The sequence below is a fragment of the Poeciliopsis prolifica genome, unplaced genomic scaffold (genome assembly GCF_027474105.1).
Source record: "Poeciliopsis prolifica strain line A6 unplaced genomic scaffold, Auburn_PproV2 SCAFFOLD086, whole genome shotgun sequence".
Lineage (NCBI taxonomy): Eukaryota > Metazoa > Chordata > Actinopteri > Cyprinodontiformes > Poeciliidae > Poeciliopsis > Poeciliopsis prolifica.
The window spans coordinates 1233072-1258146 of NW_026562461.1; the positions used below are offsets into that span (position 1 = coordinate 1233072).

The 25075-nt window shown below is 40.6% G+C and overlaps 1 protein-coding gene across 4 annotated transcripts in view; it reads right to left on the reverse strand.

Moving 5' to 3' along the window:
• Positions 1-2408: 2408 nt before the first annotated feature.
• Positions 2409-25075, reverse strand: part of celf1 (cugbp, Elav-like family member 1) — a 34706-nt gene continuing 12039 nt past the window's right edge. For 2 of the 4 annotated variants that reach the window (XM_055022465.1, XM_055022469.1), the window contains 8 exons: positions 21127-21261; positions 16365-16444; positions 14903-15061; positions 14725-14794; positions 14131-14253; positions 5529-5714; positions 4198-4341; positions 2409-2795 (listed from right to left, as the gene is read on the reverse strand). In XM_055022465.1, the coding sequence (XP_054878440.1) occupies positions 2668-2795; positions 4198-4341; positions 5529-5714; positions 14131-14253; positions 14725-14794; positions 14903-15061; positions 16365-16444; positions 21127-21261 (1025 nt within the window). In that variant the 3' untranslated portion in view covers positions 2409-2667. The remainder of the gene's footprint in view (positions 2796-4197; positions 4342-5528; positions 5715-14130; positions 14254-14724; positions 14795-14902; positions 15062-16364; positions 16445-21126; positions 21262-25075) is intronic. The other 2 variants (XM_055022466.1, XM_055022467.1) reach the window with 2 other exon arrangements.

Below are 25075 nucleotides of genomic sequence, written 5' to 3' on the forward strand. Positions count from 1 at the left end.
TAGATGTCGTTGATGGCAGGGAGCGGTGCCCCGGCGATGTGCTGGGCAGTTTTCACCACCCTCTGCAGAGCCTTCCGGTCGGAGACAGAGCAGTTCCCGTACCAAACTGTGATGCAGTTGGTGAGGATGCTCTCTATGGTGCAGCGGTAAAAGTTAGTGAGGATCTCTGAGGACAGGTGGTTCTTCCTCAAGGTCCTCATGAAGAAGAGGCGCTGGTGCCCCTTCTTGATGAGTTTGGAGCATTTGGTTGTCCAGGTCAGGTCCTCGGAGATGTGGACTCCCAGGAACTTAAAGCTGTTCACACGCCACCGCTATTCCCTTGATGTGGATGGGTGGGTGCAGGTCAGCGTTCCTCCTGAAGTCCACGATGAGCTCCTTGGTCTTCTCGGTGTTCAGCTGCAGGTAGTTCTTGTCGCACGACTCAGCCAGACGGTCCACCTCCTCCCTGTAGGCGGCCTCATCGTTGTCTCTGATGAGGCCGATCACCGTGATGTCATCTGCAAACTTGATGATGGCGTTAGAGCCATGGACAGGTCTGCAATCGTGGGTGAAGAGAGAGTAGAGGAAGGGACTCATCACACAGCCTTGTGGCACTCCAGTGTTTATGATGATGGTGGATGAGAAGTGGTTGTCCAGCCGGATGTGTTGGGGTCGACTGGTTAGGAAGTCTAGCAACCAGTTGCACATGAATGAACTGATGCCGAGGTCTGTGAGTTTGGCAATGAGTTGTGATGGAATGACAGTGCTGAACTAAAGTCTAAGAACAGCATTCTGGCGTAAGTGTTCTTGTTGTCCAGGAGAGAAAGGACAGAGTGGAGCGCTATGGAGACTGCATCCTCTGTGCTCCTATTCTGCCTGTATGCAAATTGGTGGGGATCCAGTGTGGGGGGGAGACAGGATCTAAGGTGTGCTAGGACCAGCCACTCCAAGCACTTGGTGATGATGGAAATGAGGGCTACCGGACGATAGTCATTGAGTTTGGTCGGGTTGAAATTCTTAGGAATTGGGACGATGGAGGTAGACTTGAAGCAGGTCGGTACCATGGCGCGGGCCAGGGACAGGTTGAAAATGTCCATCAGCACTCCTGCCAGCCACATGCGTCGGGGGGTTGGAGTTGGAAAAGTGATCCTCCACCTTCCTTTTGTAGTAGTGTTTGGCCTTCTTGATTCCCCTCTTCAGCTCAGCCCTGGCTGCGCTGTAGGTCTGTGCATCCCCTGACCTGAAGGCGATGTTACGGGCCTTCAGCAGGAGACGAACATCCAGGGTTTCTGGTTGGGGTAGGGTTAGGGTTAATGGACGCGTTTGTGGATGGTGACAGTCTATGGTGGTGGAGATGTGGTCCAGTACAGATGAGGCGTACTGATCCAAGTCTGTGTGGTGGAAAGTATTCCAATCTGTATTCCTGAACTGGTCTGGAGCACAGCGCCTGAGCCCTCTGGCCACACCTTTACTGTCCTCTCAGTGGGTTTCTCATGTTGGATGAGTGGTGAATACCGAGGTGTGAGGAACAGGGAGAGATGGTCTGATTGTCCCTAGTGGAGTTGCTGGTTCCTCTCCAGCTGTGTTCCGGGCGAGAGGCGGGTCACCTGGACAGGTTGCCAGTCTGTCGCATGGCAACATAGAAATAAACAGGACAAACAACCATGCACACACACACTCACTCACACCCAGGGAGAATTTGTAAAGACCAATGAACCTAACAGTCATATTTTTGGACTGTGGGAGGAAGCCGGAGTACCTGGAGAGAACCCACACACGCACAGGGAGAACTCCGTGCAAAAAGACCCCGGGCCGGGAATTGAACCCAGGACCTTCTTGCTGCAAGGCATCAGTGTGCCATAGTGTTTCTAATTTTGTCATTTCTTTCACCTTAGGTTTAGTTAGTCTTTGTGTCTGACTCTATGTCCAACTTTTTTTAGTGATTCTAGTTAGGTTATTTCTTTGCTTAAGCCTTCTAGATACTCTAGCTATATGTTCTTACCTTTAGATCTTATTATTGTTAGATCAGCCTTATTTCTGCTTACGTTTGTTATAGCTTCCCTCGTCTTTATTTTCTAGTTTACCATCTTTTCTTTAGTGTTTCTTTAGTATTACAAATACTTTCAGTTTTCTTGTGTTTCCTCCCTCACCCTTACCAGTCTACCTTGCAAACCTAAGTGGGTGAGTTGGTTGGTTGGTCAAAAAAGTATAATACTCACAAACTGTCAAATGCAGATTTACTAGAAATATAAAGTCCACAAAGTAGCACCCTGCAATTTTTTATTATAAACCAAATATTTTTAACTCATTTAATAATACCTAATGTGAATAATTTAACTGCTATACAAAGAGAAAAAGTATTTTTTTATGAATAGTTTGCCATTGAGAAACTTAGATTACTGATGACAACAGATAAAACAGGAAAAGAATCATTGTGAATCACATTATATATTTAACTGAAAGCTCATACAGCAAGACAATACAGAACATGACCAAATATTTAGAATACAAACTTGGATAATGTCTGTTGTATAAAAAATAATGTATTTTTACAGCACAGCACGCTTTAAGAGCTATGTAGTATGATTTTGTACTTTTATAATGAAAGCGACAGTACAGTAAATGCCAAATAAATAATTCTTCATTCATGTACTTACTAGAACACAATTTGTTCCATAGGCCTTAATGCTAGTAAGGCTTACTATCATTCTTTGAACGCTTTAGTTGAACCTTCAGTCTTTTCATACCGATCTGGAAACCGTTCATTGACTGGATGGCTGCTTGTGATGACACTGGATTATCATAGCTCACAAAGCCTGAAGAACAAGAATAAGATTTAAGGTCAACCAAAAAAGCACATCAAAAGACTTACTGTCCTAAAAATAATAGTTTTACCAAACAATATTTTGTGAAATAATAGTGATGCTTGGCTTTTCACCAGCCAAGCATCACCTACACTTTTCTTCCTATAAGAATTTTTTTTATTTTAGCCCCTAGTTTCATGATCATCTTTTAAAACACAAAGCTTGAGCAAGAAAATATTAAAGCTTGATTTATCATTTTTGGAATGGTTTTTGGAACAATTCCAGACGGGGGGCCTTATTGCTGGGTGGATTGTAGATACGTGACCCGGATGATGCACAAAATTCAGATGGAGGTCAGGAAGAGGACCTCCGGCTTCAAAACAGAGCAAAATGGATCACGAGTATGTTGGCTGGCACAACAATAGCTACCTCACTGTTGCTAACTTGGTGACTTTCTTGCTATATTTAGTGACAGTTCAGAGAAAAAAAATGTATCAGCCAAAATCAAAATCAGCAGGTAAAGCTTCGTATGGTTCGATAATATGCATTCGGTCAGATAACTGCAATTGGTGCACCCCTATTTAAGATGGAATGCATACACAGATACTCATGGCATATTTTGATTAAATTCATTTCTCTTAAGTGTAATTCCATGAGCTAAAAAATGTATTTATACCAGGTGAGTCTTTCTTACTTGAGAATGTGGACAAATACTGGGTTGATTCTGAGCCTCCAAATAATTTTAACAGAAGTTTATTAAAAATAATGTGTGTTTTAACCACATGAATTATCTCATCAGCAAGTAACTTATCGCCAATTACAGCAAGGAGAAGCTCATTGATATTAATGCAGTAACCATGTATCCTGATGTAAAATCATTTTGCTGGACAGTGGCGGCTCCAGAAATTTCTTTCTGCAGGTGCTAAGAGGGAGCTAAACATTTTCCATGAAGGATCTTTTATTTTCCCGTAATTATCAACACACTCTTTCTTTATCCCCCACACACAGGTCAGATGGACTAAAAACTCTGACATCAGCAGTTACCAATACTGCTGATATACCAATACAGCATATATAAAAATTAATCACAACTTTATCATAAAAATATGTGTTTTTGTTACTATAATGACATAGAAACCATTGCAAAAAATAAAATAAAAAAGCAGCTCCACTGAGGGAGCCCCTTAGTGCCCCGGGGGCCCTTAGCAGCTGCTTAGTTTGCTTTGATGAGGGCCGGCCATGGTCAATAGACAGAGTGAAAAGGTAAAAGTGCTTTTGAGATGATCACCAGTTTGGATTACTGTATTTCAAACGTAACTGCAAAATGACACCACATGCACGGCTTCTTCCAGATGGGCGCTTCCACAGGAGAACATGCAACTTGTTATGCAATCAGGAGTTTACATAGACTCACCAAAACATTTGCTAAGGTTGGTCTGTTTGTCAATGAAAATCTTTGCTGAGATCACATTTCCAAAAGGTAAAAACATCTGCAGCAGGTCCTGGTCTCCAAACTCATGAGGCAGGTGATAAATGAAAAGGTTTGCTCCCTCTGGGCCTACAGAACACAAAGAGCATTTCTCAGAATAAGCAGGAATGCCAATCCACAATACTGTTAAAAATATTGGTGCCCATTTCTTCTGTATTTACTTTTTCTTGCTATTGTAGATAGATGGATTTGAGTTTTCCCCCCACAGTGAAATTGTCATCTCCATCTTCCATCCAGCACCCTTACATGTACATAATCCCCCTAACCCCCATTAAGCCCACCAATCTTACAGACCATCTGTTTCTGTTGTATTCCTGTTAACCCTCCTACTGAGAAGTTGAACATTTTAAAGGAGTTCCTCAGTCTGTTAGTCCTTGACTTTAAAAGAAACAGTCTCCCACTGAGCCTGCTTTCCTGGCTGCTGATGACAGAGTGAAGAAGGTCGCTGGTGTTGTCCATAATATCCAGGAGTTTTTGCAATGCTCTCTCTGCTGTTGTTGACAAAGTCCAGCCTTGATTTGACCACTGAGACAGCCTGCTTGATTTGTTTCTCCACGCTGGAAAGCTTTGCCTTAGATATGCTTCCACCCCAGCACACTACAGTGCATCATCATCACCAACTTGATTTATAAAGTGCTTTAACACGAGCCACAGCTGAAAGTGCTGATCAATAATACATTAATAAGAAAAAAGCATTAAAAAAAAGAACTGGGTGATAAAGCCACCCCAGAAGATTTCCACAGATGTTAAAAGATCTCAGGCTCCTCAGGGAATACATTCCTTCTCAGGCCTTCAATTTGACAAAGCAGACACTCTCAAGAGGTCATCCCATCAGAAATCCTGTTAGACCGTGGTCCCCAGTTCTCCCCAGGAGAAGCAAGTCAGCCAACGTCTTCAACAATTTTAAGATTTTTGTCGGATAATTTTAAGATGTCTGTAATTCAAAAGTGTTTTCACAAACACTGCAACAAGAAACTAGACAAGTTCTAAGTGAATTACCCTTTAGTAACTTCATAGAGATGAACAGCATCACTCCCTACAGAACACTCTGCCGCTCCAACATAGTTGTGATGACTCCCATAACGTCCTACCTCGCTGACGACCTCAACATCTTCTGCATGTTTTAAACCCAGCCATTCACATTTCTAACTCACTTACCAACATACAATTTCTATGCTAAATGACTATCTGCACTCATCACCAACAATTCTACAATGCTATGATTCCTTTTTCAATTCCTAGTTGATAAAACTCACCTTCTTTTTGGCTGCCAGCAGCTGACACATTTTGCTGGGATAGCAGGCTCTGATTGTAGAAGTTGGGTAGGGCAGCAGCTGCATACTGCTGAATACCTGAATAGGCTTGGCTCAGCGCCTCCATTGTATTACCTGAGCCATGAGACAAGCCACCAGAAGAAAGGTTGCCATTTATTGTTGCCATGCCTGTATCAATTACACAAAAAATAGATACAATTTTTCCAAAAGTAAATTTGATTCCTGCCAAGCAATATGTCGGTGTTTCCCAACGCTGGTCCTCAAGGTACACTGTTCTGCATGTTTTAGAGTTTTCCTGGCTTCAGCCCAGCTGATTTTAGTTGAAGGTAGATTAACAGGCAATTGCTGAACTACAATCAACTGAATCAAGAGTATTAAAGCATGTAGATATCTAGAACATGCAGGGCAGTTTGCCTTGGGGAACAGGATTGGGAAACACTGCAATAAGTAACAATGTCAGGAGACTCAGTGTTGATAGTACAATGCCTATGGAAAGTATTCACCCCTCTACTGAAAGATCCAGGTGACGTACACAGAAAAAGTTGGACACAACAATGTGCTGTGTCTTTGACTTAGTGGCTAAGTCAAAGTCTAAACCACTAATAGAGAACTTCTATTGGGAAAACGGCTGCTCACCTTCAATCCTCATAAAACTTAAAAGTAAAATTGCAGTGTCCAGACGTACAGTGCCTTGCAAAAGTATGCGGCCCCCTTAAACTTTTCAACCTTTTGTCGCTCTTCAGGCTTCAAACATTAAGATCTCAAATTTTTATTATTTTGTGAAGAATCAACAAGTGGGACAAAATCGTGAGGTGGTATGAAATTTATTGGATATTTCAAACTTTTTTAACAAGTAAAAATCTTCAAAGTGGAGTGTGCAATACTTGGTTAATACTTTGTAGCGCCACCTTTTGCTGCGATTTCAGCTGCAAGACGCTTGGGGTTTGTCTCTATCAGTTTAGCACATAGAGAGTCTGAAATTCTTTCACATTCTTCCATGCAAAACAGGTGGAGTTCAGTGATTCAACTTGTATAACATTCAGTTCAGTCATGGTTCCAGTAATTCCTTTGGTCAGCATTCTCTGATGTTTATTACAACACTCACTTGTGGGACCTGGAAATTCAGTCACAACACGGGGGAGAAAAAATTAACTCAATAATTTACTTTAAAAAGCTCATTGGAACTGGATCATGAACTGCAGCACAGTGAGGGGAGAGTAAAGATTGGGGATCTAAGTAACAGTCCAAATGAAATGTTTAGTACGTGGTGAATATTCCAACCTGTTCTGTCGATAAGCTGAACTGCACTGATAAAGGCAAATGATTGAGAATCAAGGAAGGAAAAGAGCTGATGGGCCATGAAGTTCTGACTGGGTACCCCACATTGCACAGTACAAGCACAAATTCAACCCCTGTATGATGGGCAAGCAATGGAGAAAGTGAAGTATTCATCCCTAGGAGTAGGCGGAATAGGGAAACCCATCAGCCAGGCATAGGTCCAAGTACAAGTCGCAGACAACCAGCGACAATCCATCAAGGGCAAGGCAAAGAGGCAAATCCAGGTACCAAGGTCAAGGTGATGAGGGTCAGATGGAGGCACCAGAAAACTACCTCTGCAATATATTTGATAATATGCTGAAGTGAGTGTGACTGAGTGAGGCTTAAAAAGGGGAACAATCAGGGGAAGCAGCAGCGTTGCAAAGTATAAATGGCATTGAGAAACATCCAGTAGTTCATCTCAAAAACATACAAAGGATAGAAGGCCAGTGACATGCAGTGATGTGCAAAGCTGGAGAGCCACTGACTTGATAATAATCAGATATACAAATTAGACCATTTGCATGTTATTGTTTACATAAGGAAATTTCGCACATGTGAACAACGCTGGAGGCCAAAAAGACAATTCCTTTATAATTCATCCATAGCGGCGATAGAATCATTCCGTCAACTCAATGAAACTTGGATATGTAGGTATTATTAATTTCGTGCCGTGCTCTGCAGAAAAGGGAAAATGCGTTGAAGTACAACTCAAACCACGTCTTTCTTGCTCTGTGCATTGACCAGGCTGCACATAGATTCATTGCCATAGAAAAACACTGAAATATTTCCCACACAAAGAGCAGAACATTCAGTCGGTTGCAGCACTATGGTTTTAGACTCAATGTTTAATTTGCAATTATTATGTGCTTGCTGTGGTAAGAGGAGAAAACTATAAATATATGGCTGCACTTGACTTTACTGCATGGCTAGCTCGCTGTTACTGTCTCTTACTCTGCAGTTGTGGAGCCACAATATTTGGGATCATGAGCGCCCCCTGCCATGAGGCAAGAGAACTGCCTGCCTCACCTCAAATCTGTTCTCTGCCATTTCTGATCGTTCCTCAGCACACAAATCACCTTACACACAGTTGACAAAAAACAGTGTCCATTATATACATAAGTAAAATTATGAAAAATCAGTTCATATATTAAATGGTTTTAGCCATTTTATTGAATGCGTACGACAGGAGGAACGTGCTCTCATAGAATGGCAGCCAGTGCAGTTAGTGAGAGGTTGCGCAATGCCAGATGAGGCTCAACTTGCTGCTGACTCACCAGCTTCATTTCTGACCATTTGAATGGGGAAATGCAGAAATTCAGCGATTTTGAAGAAAACTAATAAAACTGAAAAATAAATACTTTATAGTACAAACCACATGGTGAAAATAGCAATAGAAATGATTTTGTCATTATATTTTTCCATCATGACAGGTGAGACTCTGCCTCACTTGCCTCCAATGACCGACCGCATGTCACTGTTACGGTCTGTTTCTTATGCTATTTTCCCAAATGCAGCTCCTCAATTAAACATCTGTTTCCAATTCCTATTAGGTAATCATTCCTCAAATACACAAAATTTTACTTCTACTTCTTAATCCCTCAGGTCTCCAGATAACAGATCACTCGATCCCAGGACCAGAACTCAATAAGTAAGAATTTAGTTTCTATAATCTGAGATGAGATGTGCAGAAACTCTTAGTTTGTTTTAGATGTAACTGAAAATTGTTTTGCGTACAACTACTTTTGATCACAGAATCAGAGCAGTTTACCCCCTTGAAGTCTGAGATTGAGAATTAAGTTTTAATGGGATTCAATTTATTAATTTGAATTTGCCTTTAACCCTTGGGGACTCTCGTCTTTCCAAAATGGGACATTCTGCTATACCTCTTTTTATGATTTTCAGTATCTCAGTCAAATTAAAGATTCATTCGATTAAACTTGGTTGGCCAGGGCTTTTTTCTTTTTAATTTTCTTTTTATTTATTTATTTTTTGTCCTTGATTATGAGGTATGTAGAACAAAAGTTATGCACTTTCTGTACACTTTAGACCTTCTGCTCCTTTTTGATCCGATCAACACCAATTATAACCACATATTTTTGATGGGCAGTTATCCTAGCATTTTAAAATAACTTTCCAATGGAAACCAAACAAATCTAAGTTTCTGCCTTCAAAATACAAGAAAAACTTGCCTTGACTTCCTCCTCATAGTAACATATTTATTATTAAATTCTAAGTTCTAAAATTTTTATTATTTTGTGAATAATAAATGGGAAAATGGTTCTATTACCTTCCAAAAAAAATGGCAATAAAAATACTGAACATCACAAAAAATACTTCTGTGTTGGCAACAATGTAAAGGAGTGGTGTGAATGTGTGTGTGTGTAATTTGGAGAATTAAAACTAAGTAGGCTTTTATTGCACTTTTATTAGATGTTCTAGGTCACAAAAGTAAAGGGTGTCAGTTTTTGTCTATTAATTGTCATTACTCCTAAAATAATGCATAAACGTCAGCATTGTTATTAACTTTTGGCCCGGTCAAGGCTGAAATATCTACATTAAAATACTGCATTTTGCTGTTTATTTTTGAAAAATATAGCATATTTTGGGGGTGGGGGAGGTTTCTTGAAAAACTGAGGACTTATTTGATTAAAAAGGTATAAAATATTTTTAAAATATGGAAAATTTTGTCCCTGAATAGGTCTGAAGCTGTTGAAAAGATTAAATGCAGTGAAAATGGAAAAAAAAAAAAGTAGATTTTTTTTATTACATCTTTTTATTAAAGATGAATCATTTTTTGGTCACAAAAGATAGTGTCAGATTTTGCATTAAAATTGCCATTACTCCAAAAATTATAATACATCGTTAAAGCTGCAAGCAACCTCATAGGGCCGTGGCAGCTCAGCACCACTGGCCTCATGGCGATTGTGGGAGATTCTTTAGTGATGTCATTAATATACCACAACAATGTTTTATTGTTGTGGTATACATAAGAAGATTCAGATCAGATGATGTATCACAGAGATAACAACTGTTAGCATTACCTAGGGGGCGCAAGGGAGTCAAATTCCAATATAATACTTCTGACCTCTTTAGAAGTTAAGAAAGGTCATAGGTACATGGGATTCTTCACAAAATAATTAAAAATGTAGATCTTTATGTTTGAAGTCTGAAAAGCAGCAAAAGATTGAAAAGTTCAAGGGGGTCGAATATTTTTGCAAGGCACTGTATATATCCAGTTTGGTGCAAATCATATCATGCATGTGTGATTTAGAGCCAGCTGTGTGCAAATGACAGGGGAATGAAATTTGTCTTTCTGCCATGGCCACATGGTTCAGCCACCAAGGAGTGTTGAGAGGATAAATGTTGATTATCTTATGTCCCTTGGCACAGGTTTACCCCTATATGAATCGAAGAGAAAAGTAAGTAAGTAAGAAAAGTAAGACATCCAGCAGTAAATCTTTAGTATCTTCCCCTGTTCCAACAGGAAGGAACAGGTGACTTCCTATTGGAGAGGTAAGGGCTAAGGTGATGTCACTAGTTAACTATGTGAATGGGATGAGGGCCAGTCTGTAATGAGACACAGGAAGTCTGATGCAGCTGTAACCTTCTATGTGGATGTTATTGCATGTTAATGTTTCATGGTGAATGGTCAGCTTTTGAGGGTTGACCACACATAAAAAAGATTTTGATAACTTTTAATCTTCAATGCCTCCAGAATCTGCACAGTGATTTTGAAGTCTGTGTGTCAACAACTGGGAGGAATTCAATCAGATGCAATGTCTATAAAAACTGACACAATGGTGGCTTTGATCCAAGTTGACTAATTCCTGATGGATATGCACAAAAAAGTCTGCTGGTGACTGACTGACTGACTGACTCACTGACTGACTGACTGACTGACTGACTGACTGACTGACTGACTGACTGACTGACTGACTGACTGACTGACTGACTGACTGACTGACTGACTGACTGACTGACTGACTGACTGACTGACTGACTGACTGACTGACTGACTGACTGATGGATGGATGGATGGATACAAATGTGCCAAGTTTCATTATTCTGGGACAAGGCATGACTTGGGGCTGATCATTAAAATATTTTAGTGGGTGCTGCAGATCCTTATCCTTATCTAAAACTCAGCTTGAATCTGTGGAATTTAGAGGCAATGGTGTCACATGTGACTTCACCACAAATCCATCACTAAAATAGGTGAGTCTTGGAAACCAAGTCACACCAACATGTCTTCTGTCACTGAATACAGTTTAATGTTGATTAGGTCAAATCAACATGGGGTCAGATAGCGGCCGTTCACAGTGAAACATTTCTTTTGCAATTTATGCATTGACCTTAAAATATGTAATTTTTATGCAGGCTTGATGAGTTCACCAATGCTGGTGAGTTTTCAGATGTGCTTAGGGATCCAAAACAGCAATTCATTTGACAGGAGAAACAATATATTAAACATTATGATAACAACCCTCCTTTACAGGGCTTCACTGCTTGGACCTAAAAATCAATGTTGTTATTAATTTTTAATTTGGACAAGTCTAAAACACCCACATCTTACAATATTTCACTTTACAGATTATTTTTGAAAATATTGTAAATTTTGTGTTTTTCTCCTTTGAAAAAGATCAGGCTTTTCAGGACAAAACAGGCATAAACACAGAAAAAACAATATAAAACACTATATCTCTGGATAGGTTTGAAGCTGTTCAAAAGATGTAATACATTTTTTAAAAAGTAGTTTCTTTAAATCTAGTTTGAAAAGAAATACCATTTTGGGTCACAGGGGATAAAAGTGTCAGTTTTGCTTTTAAGTCTCACTACTGCAAAAACAATAATAACAACAATAATAACAGTGATTTTCTTTGATTGTTATTTTCAGATCAAAAGATGCATCACACCATATCAAATGCCTTGTCCACTAAGTCAGCTATAGTTAATGCTCGCAGCAGCGCAGAAATCTGAAAAACTTGTTTCATAAAGCTTGAGGAAGCAAAAAAGTTTCTGTGGTGGTTATGAAAAATTCAACAGAAAATAATGGAAGACCTGCTAAAGCCTTATTAGCAGCATTAAATTAAATCTCATGTTTGTTGCGCATCTCTGCATTGCACAGAGATCCTCTGCAGCGGATTTAGTTCTTCATGCAGGGCCGGTACGGCATCATGCTAAATTATGGTCCTCTTTTGCTGTTAAAAACATCAGCACCACTAACAATGTTTCAACATGGATTTAGTCAAATCTGGGAGAAAAGGCTAGTTTAATTGGCCAACCTAAAAAGCAATCAGTAGTAATTGTAGCTTATGTATTTGTGCACAAACAGAACTCAAACTCAAAGTTTAAACTCAGAACATCAGAGTTCAGTAACGAAACAATTTTACCAAAACTATAACATGCTGCTTTGAAGTCCTGCATCCCTTCCACCCTCCTCTTCCTGACAGGATCTGTGAAATTCTTCTTAATGTAGATTTTGGATCCCTTAGGCGCCTTGGTGGGCTCCAGAATAGTTGGTCTGTCCTTGTACCTCAGGAATTTGACGACAATTGGCCTGGATCTGTCTCCTCTGGGTTTCCCAGTGCGGTGAGTTCTCGCTATCTCAATCTCATGTCGTAACTTTAACTTTTCAGACAGAACTGTCTTTGCTTTCTCCCGTTTCAACCCAAGTCTCATTTGGCAATGTGAGGGATTAACCCCTCCCTAAAAGGTGATGTGTTTGTGCTGCGATATTCCAATTTATTTATTAAGTGTATTTTGTTTGGAGGAAGCAACTTGCTTTGTTTGGTGTTTTAATCATTTTTCTTCTCTTTGAGGTCACCTGGTCAGGTGTTGCCATGAGCAGTGCTGACCAGGACCTGGTGTTTCAATCAACCTCAGAATCTGTTGTTTGAGAGAGAGGGGAGATGTTTTTGGATTTAATTTGGGGCCCAGATTGTTTTTGTTTTAGTTTGAAGGTTGTTAGTTGAAATGTAAATTTCTTTCTAGGAATATAGTGAAGTACAAATGTTGTTTTCACTTGTAAATGTTGACTCCACCCCTTAATTAGTCAAGGAAGAGCCAATGCTTTAAAAGGCAGGTGTGTTAGATCAGAGGAGACTCTCCCTCTTGTGTGTGAACATGTCATGCTGTAACTGGGTGGAAATGTTTTTGAACAAAGAGATAAAATGAATAAGAGCTCTATAACTTCTGGACTTTGTTTGATTTTTTTTTTTGATTGCAACCCTACAGGCAACTCAGTAATTCCATCGATGACCAGATTGTTTCTCTTTGATTGTCCCTCCAGGTGCTCCATCTTGTCTGTGATTACCAACAGGCTTATCACAAACTTTGAATACCTAATTTGTTGTGCTTAATGCTTTCTGCTTTGATGTCATCCACATCTTTCTGCATAAATTGCAGTCTGGTTTTAATGTCCTGCACTTCTCGTGTCAGCCTGTATGGTTTGGTATTTGTAGAATCCATAATGATTTTAACAAAGCCTTTGAAATTGTCATTTCCTTCTGTTTGCTCAGTAACTCTTTAACTTGCTTGAGCAACACAAACTTCTCATCTGGTCTCATCTCGGTCTCGGGATCCTTCAGGAGGCATGTTTTCACTCAGTTTTTTACCAACAGTTTTCCTCAAAGTGATAATAAAAGTAGAGTACTTCTCTCCAATTGCTTACATGGAAAATAATATTTTTACATTTCCTTGTCAACTCAACATCTTTTAATACATAAACACAGGGAACTGCCAGTGGACCACCTCTGAGCCACAAACACCAGGCTTAACAAGATTTCTGGGGGAACCCCTGCAAATATTTTAACTGTATAATTGTCAGGGCAGTTATTTTGACTATTTTGCAATTGACTTGTTTTTTGTTTGTTTTTGTTTTTTATCACATCGAATCAAAAATTATCTGATTCCAATTTGATTCCATCCTTCATTTGGATAACTGTGGGATAACATGACCATTTTTTAAGCACAGTTGAAACTATGAACATTAAAATACCATAAAATGATTCCACATGCAGACTTTATTGTCTGAGAATATTTTGGTCATTTTGTGATGTAAAATTAGTTGTCTTAGTTGCCCAAAGGTTGAAAAGATCAAATCCCAAAACTCCAAATATGAATACCAAATACAATAGAATATATCACAGTTAATTAGTCTTTATTTCAGAATGGACTGAAGTGAGTTCTGTAGTCAAGAATGAGTAACAAAGTTGCAATGAAGTATACAAATGCAGTGTATGACTGACTTTTTTATTTTTTTTACCTGAGCCGGTTAGTGCACTTAATGAACTACTAGATGTCGTCATGATGTTGGAAGTTGAAGTTGTGCCTTGTGTAGCTTTTGCTGCAGTAGTTAAAGCTGCCAGATTCTGCATGGAATTCAGACCTGACAGACACACGCACAGTCAATTTCTAAACCCCACTAACTCCTTCTTCTTGCTACTATGTAAAAGGTTTAATACCTATGTAGATATGCTTTGCCTATGTTTGACTGATAGGCAAAATTGAACAAGGTCCTTACCAGTTGTGTGTGCATGTGTACTTGTTTAGCTATCCTACTTAGGATGGCTTCTGGCATATTAATTTATAACCAATGGGCCTTATGAGAACCAAAGTCCAATCCTAATATGGTGGCCTGTAGCCCTAAACCTAACCTGTAGTTCAGCACTACAGGTTAGGTTTAGAGGAAAGATGTGAATTAGATTTTTAGAAGGTTATAAATAACTGGTATTAGTTAGGGTTAGGCAAAAATATCTGGGTTAGGTATGAATGCAGTTTATGAAATAAATGGATGTCAATACAAAATCGTGCGTGTGTGTGTGTGTGTGTGTGTGTGAGCGTGACAACACGTGTGTACCTGAAACTTGGTGTAAATTGCTGAGTGCATTTCCTGTGAAGGTAGACTGCTGCAACAACTGTAAGTAGAGCTAGAGCCAACAACAAAATTTAAATTAGCTTTAAAAATTATAATTAATCTTAGCTAATGGTTCCATTTTGAATAAAACAAAAAGAATAACTAATAGAGCCAAACTCACTGCAAGGAACTGTGGTCCAAGATTGTGGAAACTGGATAAATTTCCCCACATGGAAGTTGTACTGAGTTGCTGCATCTGCTGCAGCTGTTGAGCAAGGCGTTTCTGCTCTTTGTCCTTCTGAGTATCTGCAAATTTCACTACAATGGGTGATGAACAGCCCTAAACATAAAAAATAAAGGAAGTTAATTAATACTTTAAATGTATTATGTATTCATATATGATTTTTTAGTTGATATAAAGCAGTGGTCCCCAACCAGGATCTTTTGTATTGAGAGAACCCTTTAACTGGATTCTTTCGGTTACATCTTGTGCGCCAACATTGAGCCACAAGCAGCAAAATGAGTAAGAAACTGATCAGATGTCTTTGGAAAGTTTCTTTGTGAAGGGCAAAAGGCCCAGAGAAGAGACAAGAGAATGGATTTATGCCGGATCGGTAGGTGATTCCCAGATTCCAAGCCCGCTCTCCATGATATGGTGACCGGCTTATAAAAGAGACAAACGAAACCTTCAAACTGCTTCACCGCGTAGAGACCAAGCACACTTGCTGTGCTTGAGATGGTTTCCCATCTCATTGCAGAGAAACCAACTCAGGGTTCCCATTAGTCTTTATGGTGAGTTAAAATTTTCACAAAAGTAAAATGTTTGTTTTTGTGGCGCATCTGCATTTTATTTGGAAGGGATATGTAAACTTTACCATAGCGACAGAGTCAGAGAGCATTAGGGCAGCAGTCGAGACGAGATGAGAGGAGTAGAGCTTGTGAGTTTTATCATGGTTGACACGGCACGATTTAAGGGTTGCCGGATAAAAGTCCCAACAGGTTCGTTCGGTTCGTGTGTCTAGCCACAAAGCAGGAGCAACACACGAACCGATTCCAGTCACAAACATTACGATTCCTGAAGAAAATCCAGTAAAACCCCCAACATACTATACAGCAATTTAGAAAAATCAAACTTGGATGATGATGTAGAAGCAGTAGTGGTTTTTTGTGGATTCATTTTAAGCGATAAAAGACGGCGGGAGCAGCCGAGCTATTTGCTGCACTATGATTTGGAGGTGAGCTATGATTTTTTGTCAACATTTTCAACTGAAAAAACACATATATAAAAATGACCTTTACATATAGTAATGAACATTTCCACATATTATCTCTGATGTCCATCAAACTCTCAGTTGCACCAGGTCAACTGTTTGATTGGTTTCTGATTGGTTTCTGATTGGTTTTCTGATTGGTTATCTGTTACATTCAACAGGCTGCGATAATTGGGCCAAGACAATGTCGAATATGACCCTCTTGACCCCCTCAGGCCACAGCAAAATTGCCAAGTCTTGACCCGTCCGTGGTAATAAAAAGGTTGGGGACCACTGACATAAAGTACTAATTTAAATTTTAATAAAAAAAATTCTGTAGTTTTAGCCTTAAAAGAACATCAAAGATCATAATTTGTCCTAATTGTACATTACCTCCAGAGTCTGTGACTGGTGCATTGACTTGATAGCAGACTGGGCCATTTGTCGACCTGTAAATGTTACAAATGCACATCCTGAAAGACAAAAATGAAATCTGTTAATATCCTAATGATGTTTTAGGCAGGTTATAAAATATATTACAGCACTATTGATTTACATTTGTTTAGGTAAAAATTTATGGCAGTTTGTTTCTCAAAGCTTTAATCCTTCATGAAAGATGTCAGTTTGTTGATCCATATGCAAAATCACACACGAAAGAAAAGAAGTTAAAATATTTATTTACGATATGCACAAGAAAATGACTAACGATAATGTTGTCTCTCTGGGTCAGGTCCAGTATTTATCTGGAGGATGAGTGGCAGAAAAATAGTTTGTCATGATTTGAGTTTTTCTCTGTGTTTATTTGGAGTTTTCTGTGTCTCTGAGTCTCTGTGTTGTCCTGTCTCCCCTTGATTACTCCCAGGTGTGTCTCCTTTCTGCGGTTACCCTCTGTATTCAATCCCAACTTTGTCCTTTGTTCCTCGTTGGGTTCTTGTCTATTCTGTTCATCGGCCTACCCTGTTGCTTCCAGTGCTGAACCATTGCTTTCCGCTTTGCTGTCTTGCCAGGATTTTGGATTGTCTGGATTATTCTCTTCGTTAAATCATCTACTTTTCATCTCAATCTGGGTCTGCTGCATCTGTCTCACCACCTCTACACCCACAATTCATGACAATTAGTAGCTGGACCAATTTGAGTATGAATGGTGATAGCTGCTTGCATAAAAAAATGGCTTTTGTTTCCTTGGAAGATTCGCAGGAAGAGAAAACAGGATCCAAACTATGGGGATTTGCTTTGTAAATCTAAGGTCCAGGGAAATCGAACATGGAACTGCCATGACTGGGCATGGAGATGAGGCTTTGGAACTGCAATGTGGATCTAGAAAATGTGGATGGCAGTCAAAGACCTGGAAAAAGGCATTTGAGATTCTGGATCCCAAGAGATTCACCAAAACAATCACAGAAAATCACTAGAAGATTCACAAGAGAGTTCAAGCTCTCTAGAGACTAGAAGAGAATGGTTGTTTTGCAGCTTCTCACATCAATAGTTGCTACTAAGTGAATGAGCTGCAGATGTGCAATCAGGGCTGCTCAGAGCAGATTTCCAATCAGGGAAGAGACTCAGACTCACACAAACAAATCCTGAAATTACTGAGGTGCTGGGAGACAATCATTTTGAGATGCCGTCAGGAGTTCTTGCGCTCCTGGGTTTGTGCGCTGCCTGATGTTTCTGCCTCCCCTACCCGGCCGCCTGCCAAGATGAATGCTGTTGTAGCTCCTACTGGATCTGGCTGACCGGGGTATGGATGACCGTGATCGGGAATCCCCATGGTGCCATGTCTGATGTCACCTCCTCTGTGGTGCGGTACATGTGGGTCTCCTCTCTGTAGAACACAAGTAGCCTTGGTGGGTAGGAGTTTTGGAACTTGATTTTTTTTCTCCTTCAGTCTCTTCTTAACTTGATTGTACTCTGCACATTTCTTGAGAATAGCTCGTGGATGATTGTGATTGACATAGAAGCACTTGTACTGTAATTGCTTTTTCTGCCAGGCTCTGCAAATAACTTCCTCCTTAATTTTGTAACTGGCAAACTTTACAATGATTGAGTGAGGTTTTGATTGCGTATTGATGGCAATGGGGGCCAGCGCTCTGTGGACTCTTCTAATTTTGAGTTCAGCATCTTGCTGGAGATCCAAAAAGTCCCAAAGCAATTTCTTTACGAAGCCCTCGATGTTGTTACCTTCAGCCTTATAGGGAATACCATAAATCATTATGTTATCTCGCCATGCGTGGTGCTCATGATCAATGAGCTCAGCCTCCATGTTGTCCTGGTGCTGAAGAAGTCATTTAAATAGGGATGATGTCACCTGCATGGCTGTTTCTATTTTTTATTCAACCTTCTGCTTCATCCAACCCAGGGGAGCTCAAACTTTTTGAGACCAAGATCTACTTTTTCTCTCACCAGCTGGCTGAGATCAACCTCATGACACAAAGACATAGAAATTGCAAATGAAACCCTATTGACTCATTTCCTATATGAATATACATCAGTTATATCAGAAATGATAAAGTGATAGAAAACCTAATGCAGTTTCTTCCTCAGTGAGATCCTGACACTGGGATCAGGTTACTGGGAGCAGGTTACTGGGAGCAGGTTACTGGCAGCAGGTTACTGGGAGCAGGTTACTGGGAGCAGGTTACTGGGAGCAGGTTACTGGGAGCAGGTTACTAGCAGCAGGTTACTAGCAGCAGGTTACTGGGAGCAGGTTACTGGGAGCAGGTTACTGGGATCAGGTTCCTGGGATCAGGTTACTGAGAGCAGGTTACTGGGATCAGGTTACTGGCAGCAGGTTACTGGATCAGGTTACTGGCAGCAGGTTACTGGGATCAGGTTACTGGGATCAGGTTACTGGGATCAGGTTACTGGGATCAGGTTACTGGCAGCAGGTTACTGGGATCAGGTTACTGGGAGCAGGTTACTGGCAGCAGGTTACTGGGATCAGGTTACTGGGAGCAGGTTACTGGGAGCAGGTTACTGGGATCAGGTTACTGGGATCAGGTTACTGGGATCAGGTTACTGGGAGCAGGTTACTGGGATCAGGTTACTGGCAGCAGGTTACTGGGATCAGGTTACTGGGATCAGGTTACTGGGAGCAGGTTACTGGCAGCAGGTTACTAGCAGCAGGTTACTGGGATCAGGTTACTGGGATCAGGTTACTGGCAGCAGGTTACTGGGAGCAGGTTACTGGGATCAGGTTACTGGGATCAGGTTACTGGGATCAGGTTACTGGCAGCAGGTTACTGGCAGCAGGTTACTGGGATCAGGTTACTGGGATCAGGTTACTGGGATCAGGTTACTGGGATCAGGTTACTGGCAGCAGGTTACTGGGAGCAGGTTACTGGGAGCAGGTTACTGGGATCAGGTTACTGGGATCAGGTTACTGGGAACAGGTTACTGGGATCAGGTTACTGGGATCAGGTTACTGGCAGCAGGTTACTGGCAGCAGGTTACTGGGAGCAGGTTACTGGCAGCAGGTTACTGGCAGCAGGTTACTGGGAGCAGGTTACTGGGAGCAGGTTACTGGGAGCAGGTTACTGGGATCAGGTTACTGGGAACAGGTTACTGGGAGCAGGTTACTGGCAGCAGGTTACTGGCAGCAGGTTACTGGCAGCAGGTTACTGGCAGCAGGTTACTGGGAGCAGGTTACTGGGAGCAGGTTACTGGCAGCAGGTTACTGGCAGCAGGTTACTGGGAGCAGGTTACTGGGAGCAGGTTACTGGGAGCAGGTTACTGGCAGCAGGTTACTGGCAGCAGGTTACTGGCAGCAGGTTACTGGCAGCAGGTTACTGGGAGCAGGTTACTGGGAGCAGGTTACTGGGAGCAGGTTACTGGGAACAGGTTACTGGGAACAGGTTACTGGCAGCAGGTTACTAGCAGCAGGTTACTGGCAGCAGGTTACTGGGAGCAGGTTACTGGGAGCAGGTTACTGGCAGCAGGTTACTGGGAGCAGGTTACTGGCAGCAGGTTACTGGCAGCAGGTTACTGGGAGCAGGTTACTGGGAGCAGGTTACTGGGAGCAGGTTACTGGGAACAGGTTACTGGCAGCAGGTTACTGGCAGCAGGTTACTGGCAGCAGGTTACTGGGAGCAGGTTACTGGGAGCAGGTTACTGGGATCAGGTTACTGGCAGCAGGTTACTGGGAGCAGGTTACTGGGAGCAGGTTACTGGAACAGGTTACTGGGAACAGGTTACTGGCAGCAGGTTACTGGCAGCAGGTTACTGGAATCAGGTTACTGGGATCAGGTTACTGGCAGCAGGTTACTGGCAGCAGGTTACTGGGATCAGGTTACTGGGATCAGGTTACTGGGAGCAGGTTACTGGGAGCAGGTTACTGGGATCAGGTTACTGGGATCAGGTTACTGGCAGCAGGTTACTGGCAGCAGGTTACTGGGATCAGGTTACTGGGAGCAGGTTACTGGGAGCAGGTTACTGGGAGCAGGTTACTGGGATCAGGTTACTGGGAGCAGGTTACTGGGAGCAGGTTACTGGGAACAGGTTACTGGGAACAGGTTACTGGTTTCTCAGTCAGAAGCTGGTTGCAAACCTGAGGCCAGCAGCTGTCAGTCAGTTATTGTAGATCTGAAATTTGATTTGATGACGTCAATATGAGAAACTACAGACTGATAGGAGGAACCAAAGAGCTTTGCAGAGGTAAAGGCAAATCTTCTGAATTTGAAATATAATTAATTTAATTTCACATAATTATCGTGGTAGAAGCCATTTGTTTGTTAAAACTTAATCAAATATATTTGTCCTATTTGATGTTTGTTATGACACGTTTACTGTAAATGAATGAGGTAATTAGTCCAAGTTTGTCGTTTATCGATTGGTCAGAAATTAAAGCAGCTGTGATGAACCACAGCAAAGGTCAACCAAGGTGAAACAACCTGAACAGGTGATCAACTCAAAACCACTCACACCTTTTTACTCTCTCTTTATCGTTAAGCACACCTGTTGCCCTGGCAACCACAAGCTGAGCAGAGATTACATTAAAAACAGTAACATTATTACAAAATGTAAAGGAATGACTTAATGTATATATATATATATATATATATATATATATATATATATATATATATATATATATATATATATATATATATATATATATATAACTGTCCCTTTAAATAGCAAGACAATAAGTATTTCTTACCACGGCTGAGTCCATTAGGGCCTCGGAGTATCCGACATTCTTCTATCTGGCCATATGGAGAGAACATCAGTCGGATGTCGTTTTCATTGCACTTCTTGGAGATCATTCCAATAAAAAGTTTTCTGTCCTCTACTGCTGAATATAAGCATAACAGATTATCTAAAGAGTGATACACTGAATGTAGTATAAAAATTCAAGAAAAGAAATTGTACTAATGTAAGAAAACACAAATTAGTAGATTAAGCAACCTTTTCAAAGACTTAGGTAAATATAAATTAGAGGTGACCATAAGGCATGCATAAACATAAGAAAGTAAAGAAGTAAGGTTTTTTTTTTTACTTATTCTTCATTGCAGCACTAAAGCCCTTTTTTCACTGGCTCTAATGGACCAGCCTGTATCGCGAGCGATCCACTTGCATTTTTTCGAGGCCCATCCCTGCTTTTTTGGACCCTGCACTGGCATGGGCGATGCAAGCTTAGTTCCTGTTCATTGATTGGCAATTGGCGAGGTCAGATGTCGCAGCAAAGAGAGAAGAACAACAAAGGCCACAAAATTTCAAACTTGCTGAAATACAGAAGTGATGGAACGAGTTTGAAACACAGTGATGGCAAAGTTACTTTGAAAAGTAACTTTAATTGGATTAAAGTTACTTTTTAATCCAATTAACCAATTAAGTAACTTAGATTACTGACTACTTGATTTGAGTGTCTGAGTTCTTTGCCTCATTGTTGACCTGTGCTGCCTGGACTTCTGCACAGGCTTGCCTCTCCCCAGCTACCTGGGCCAGCTCCTCTGGGTTGATCCCAAGGGGCTCCCAAGCCCACCGAGAAATTTGCACAATGCCTGTAGTACGGCCGCTTTTCTCCTCCAGGAGCTGCTGGTTCAGAGCGAATGGAGGTGTATAAATACACTGCAGGTGTATTTATACACCTACAGTGGGTGGCTGTAGGTGTATAAATAGGTGTATAAATGTATAAATAGATAGTGAATGTAAGTGTAGTTTTACAGACGAACCGGAAAATTTATTTCATATCATCCCGATCTCAACAAATGGGTGGTGGCACGAAGCTGGTAGATGTGTTTCTGTGTGTGACAAACGAAGGTGTTAAATCCCATCGCTAAAGATAATGCCCTGGGCAACTGTCTGCAACATTAAACATAGCAATTGACACAATGCCCTGATGGTAAACGACGCTCAACACTGACCAAAGAGCAACAAGCAAGAAGTAACCAAGCACAAGGCGCTCACCCTCACTCCCACTTTTTTTTGAAAGGTTTTATTGGCTCAAAGGTCTTTGTTTAATAGCTGTTTGATAAGAAAGTGGGTAATGAGAGAAAAATATGTTTTCTCCATATTTGTTAAAGCTGTCACCATGTTGTGTGACAGTTTATGAGACAGATAATATGTGAAAACAATCAAACTCCTCCACCAGCTCCCTGAACTGCAGTTACTGGCTAAAGTAATGCAACGTTCCAACCAACACAACCTTAGCGCTATCAATTATCCTCATTCATTCAGTGCTAAATCTGCTAATGGTGGAAAAACAACTTATCATTACAGGAAAAATGTTTATCTGCTGTCATTGGTAGTTATGCTAACTAGACTGAGGATTCACAACAGGCTGCGCTAGCTATAGCATAGCACAGAGTGAGGGAAGGGAGGATGAGCAGCCACATGAGATTGTGATTGACAGCACTAAAACTCTGCACCCACTCACTGGTTGTTTCTAGATAGTACTGGGAGAAGGCAGAGGAAATAGATTTTTCACATATTATCTCTTATGACGCACTGTCACAACATAATGACAGTTTTAACAAATATGTAAAAAAAAAAACATCTTTTTTTTAATAAAAGTTACATACTACAGCTTTAATTTCACTTAGGAGAAATCAGGTCAGGAGGGACGTGGGTTAGAGCTGCTGCTGTCTGACTCATTGTTGTTAAATGTGGTAAAAGGTATAGGTACAAGTTCAATATATGAATATGTTGGTAATTTCTTTCCTTAATTCATGAAATGTTAGTGAAACAGAGGCAAGTAGTAGTCTGTAGTTAAGCTAAATATGCTGAATGGTAATCTCAGTCTACTCACCTCTTCTTGCAGAAATCTGGGTTTCAAATTGACACTTTTACCTTTTTCTCTCTGCCTCTATTTTTTGAAAACCTGATTTTATTATTTTTCTTAGCAGCATAGTAACTGTCACAGTCAAGAGCTCCAAACAGGAATGGACCATTTTATGCAGATCCAGGGGATAATTAGTACAAATGTGAATGTCTGCTTTTTGCTCTGGGAGAGGTAACATTTCATTTTTACTACTAAAAACTATTTTAGAAAATACAGTATAATTAATTTTGTAATTGACAGGGCCCCATTTTTTAAATTTCTATGAAAAAAGAAAGAAAAATTGTGAAGAGCCCCATGTCGGACAGGGGCCCTTGGACTTGTCATAACTCTGCCCGGGCCCCTGTACAGCAACACCTCTGCACAATAATTCAGCGCAGTGAGTGACATTCCACCGAGGCTGTGCTTTGTCACTGATTCTATTCATTATTTTTATGGACAGAATTTTTAAGGTAAGGTAATTTGATTTATATAGCACGTTTTCAACAACAAGGCAATATAAAGTGCTATACAAGAATTCAAAGGAAATACAAACAGCCAACACGGTGAGGGAATCCGTTTTAGTGACCTTATGATCGCTTGTGTTTTTTGCAGATGAAATGGTTCTACTGGCTTCATCGGGTCTTAAAAACTGAAGCTCAAACAACGTTCCTATCCTCATCTATTTCCCCTTTTCCACTGGGCTTTACTTCATCAGGCCCATTCTACAGGCCTGGCCTGCCTCTATTTTGGAGTGAACGCATTTCCACAGACCTGGCTCGGCCGCATCAGGGCGACACCTCCTGGCAGTGGGGGGTATGGCGCCCCACTGGTGCTTCATTACTATGCAACCTAATGCCAGTTGTTCCAGAGACAAAAGAAGAAGAGAGAGCAGGACTAGTTTTTAAATAGATTTTTCTGAGATTTCAAGAAAATGTGCAGTGGGAGGAATGCTGCGTTTGTTATCAAGGACAGATGATCTCCACCTTGCAGTGTATTCCAACTACTATAAAACTTGTAATACACTGCCAAATATACATGTGCTAATGTTAGCCAGAGTGTTGCAATTAACTTAATAGTGTCATAATTGCATGTTGGCACCGCACATTCATAATATATGCCAATGTGTTTTCAGATGTTGGAAAACTGTTGCCGCAGACCATCAGTGTGGTTATTTATCGGAGCTGTAGGACTTTGGTGTTTACCTTCAGAATGTTCAGAAACCTCCTATTTTTTGGAGCAGGCATCACATGTGCCCAATGTGCTGATGAAACATTTGCTCATTTCAAGAAAACGTGTCTGATGTCTTAGAGTTGAAATACAGCAGGAGAGCTCAAACTTTTTGAGACCAATATCTACTTTTTCTCTCACCTCATGACACAAAGACATAGAAATTGTAAATTACACCCTATTGACTCATTTTCTATACAAATATACATCAGTTATATCAGAAATGACAAAGTGATAGAAAACCTAATGCAGTTTCTTCCTTAGTGAGATTGTGACACTGGCAGCAGCCGAGCAGAGATTACGTTAAAAACATAATGTTCAGTCCGTTACGATATCAGGTTTCCAGGCTTGATATTTATTTCTCTATTATTAATAAGCCTCTCATGAACTCAGCGGTGGTTGATTCATTTAAACTCCTGATCTGCTCGTCAGTCGGTCTTTGAATCGCCTTTTTATTTGTTAATGGATCTGGAACACAACTAAACAATAATTACTGAGAATATTAATTTTGACATGTTTTGTTGATTTTTTTAATTATTCGTTATGTTATTTTCACTCTGTCAAAGGGTCTGTATTAGGACTTTGATGCTATACAAACTACATTATATACAATAATGTG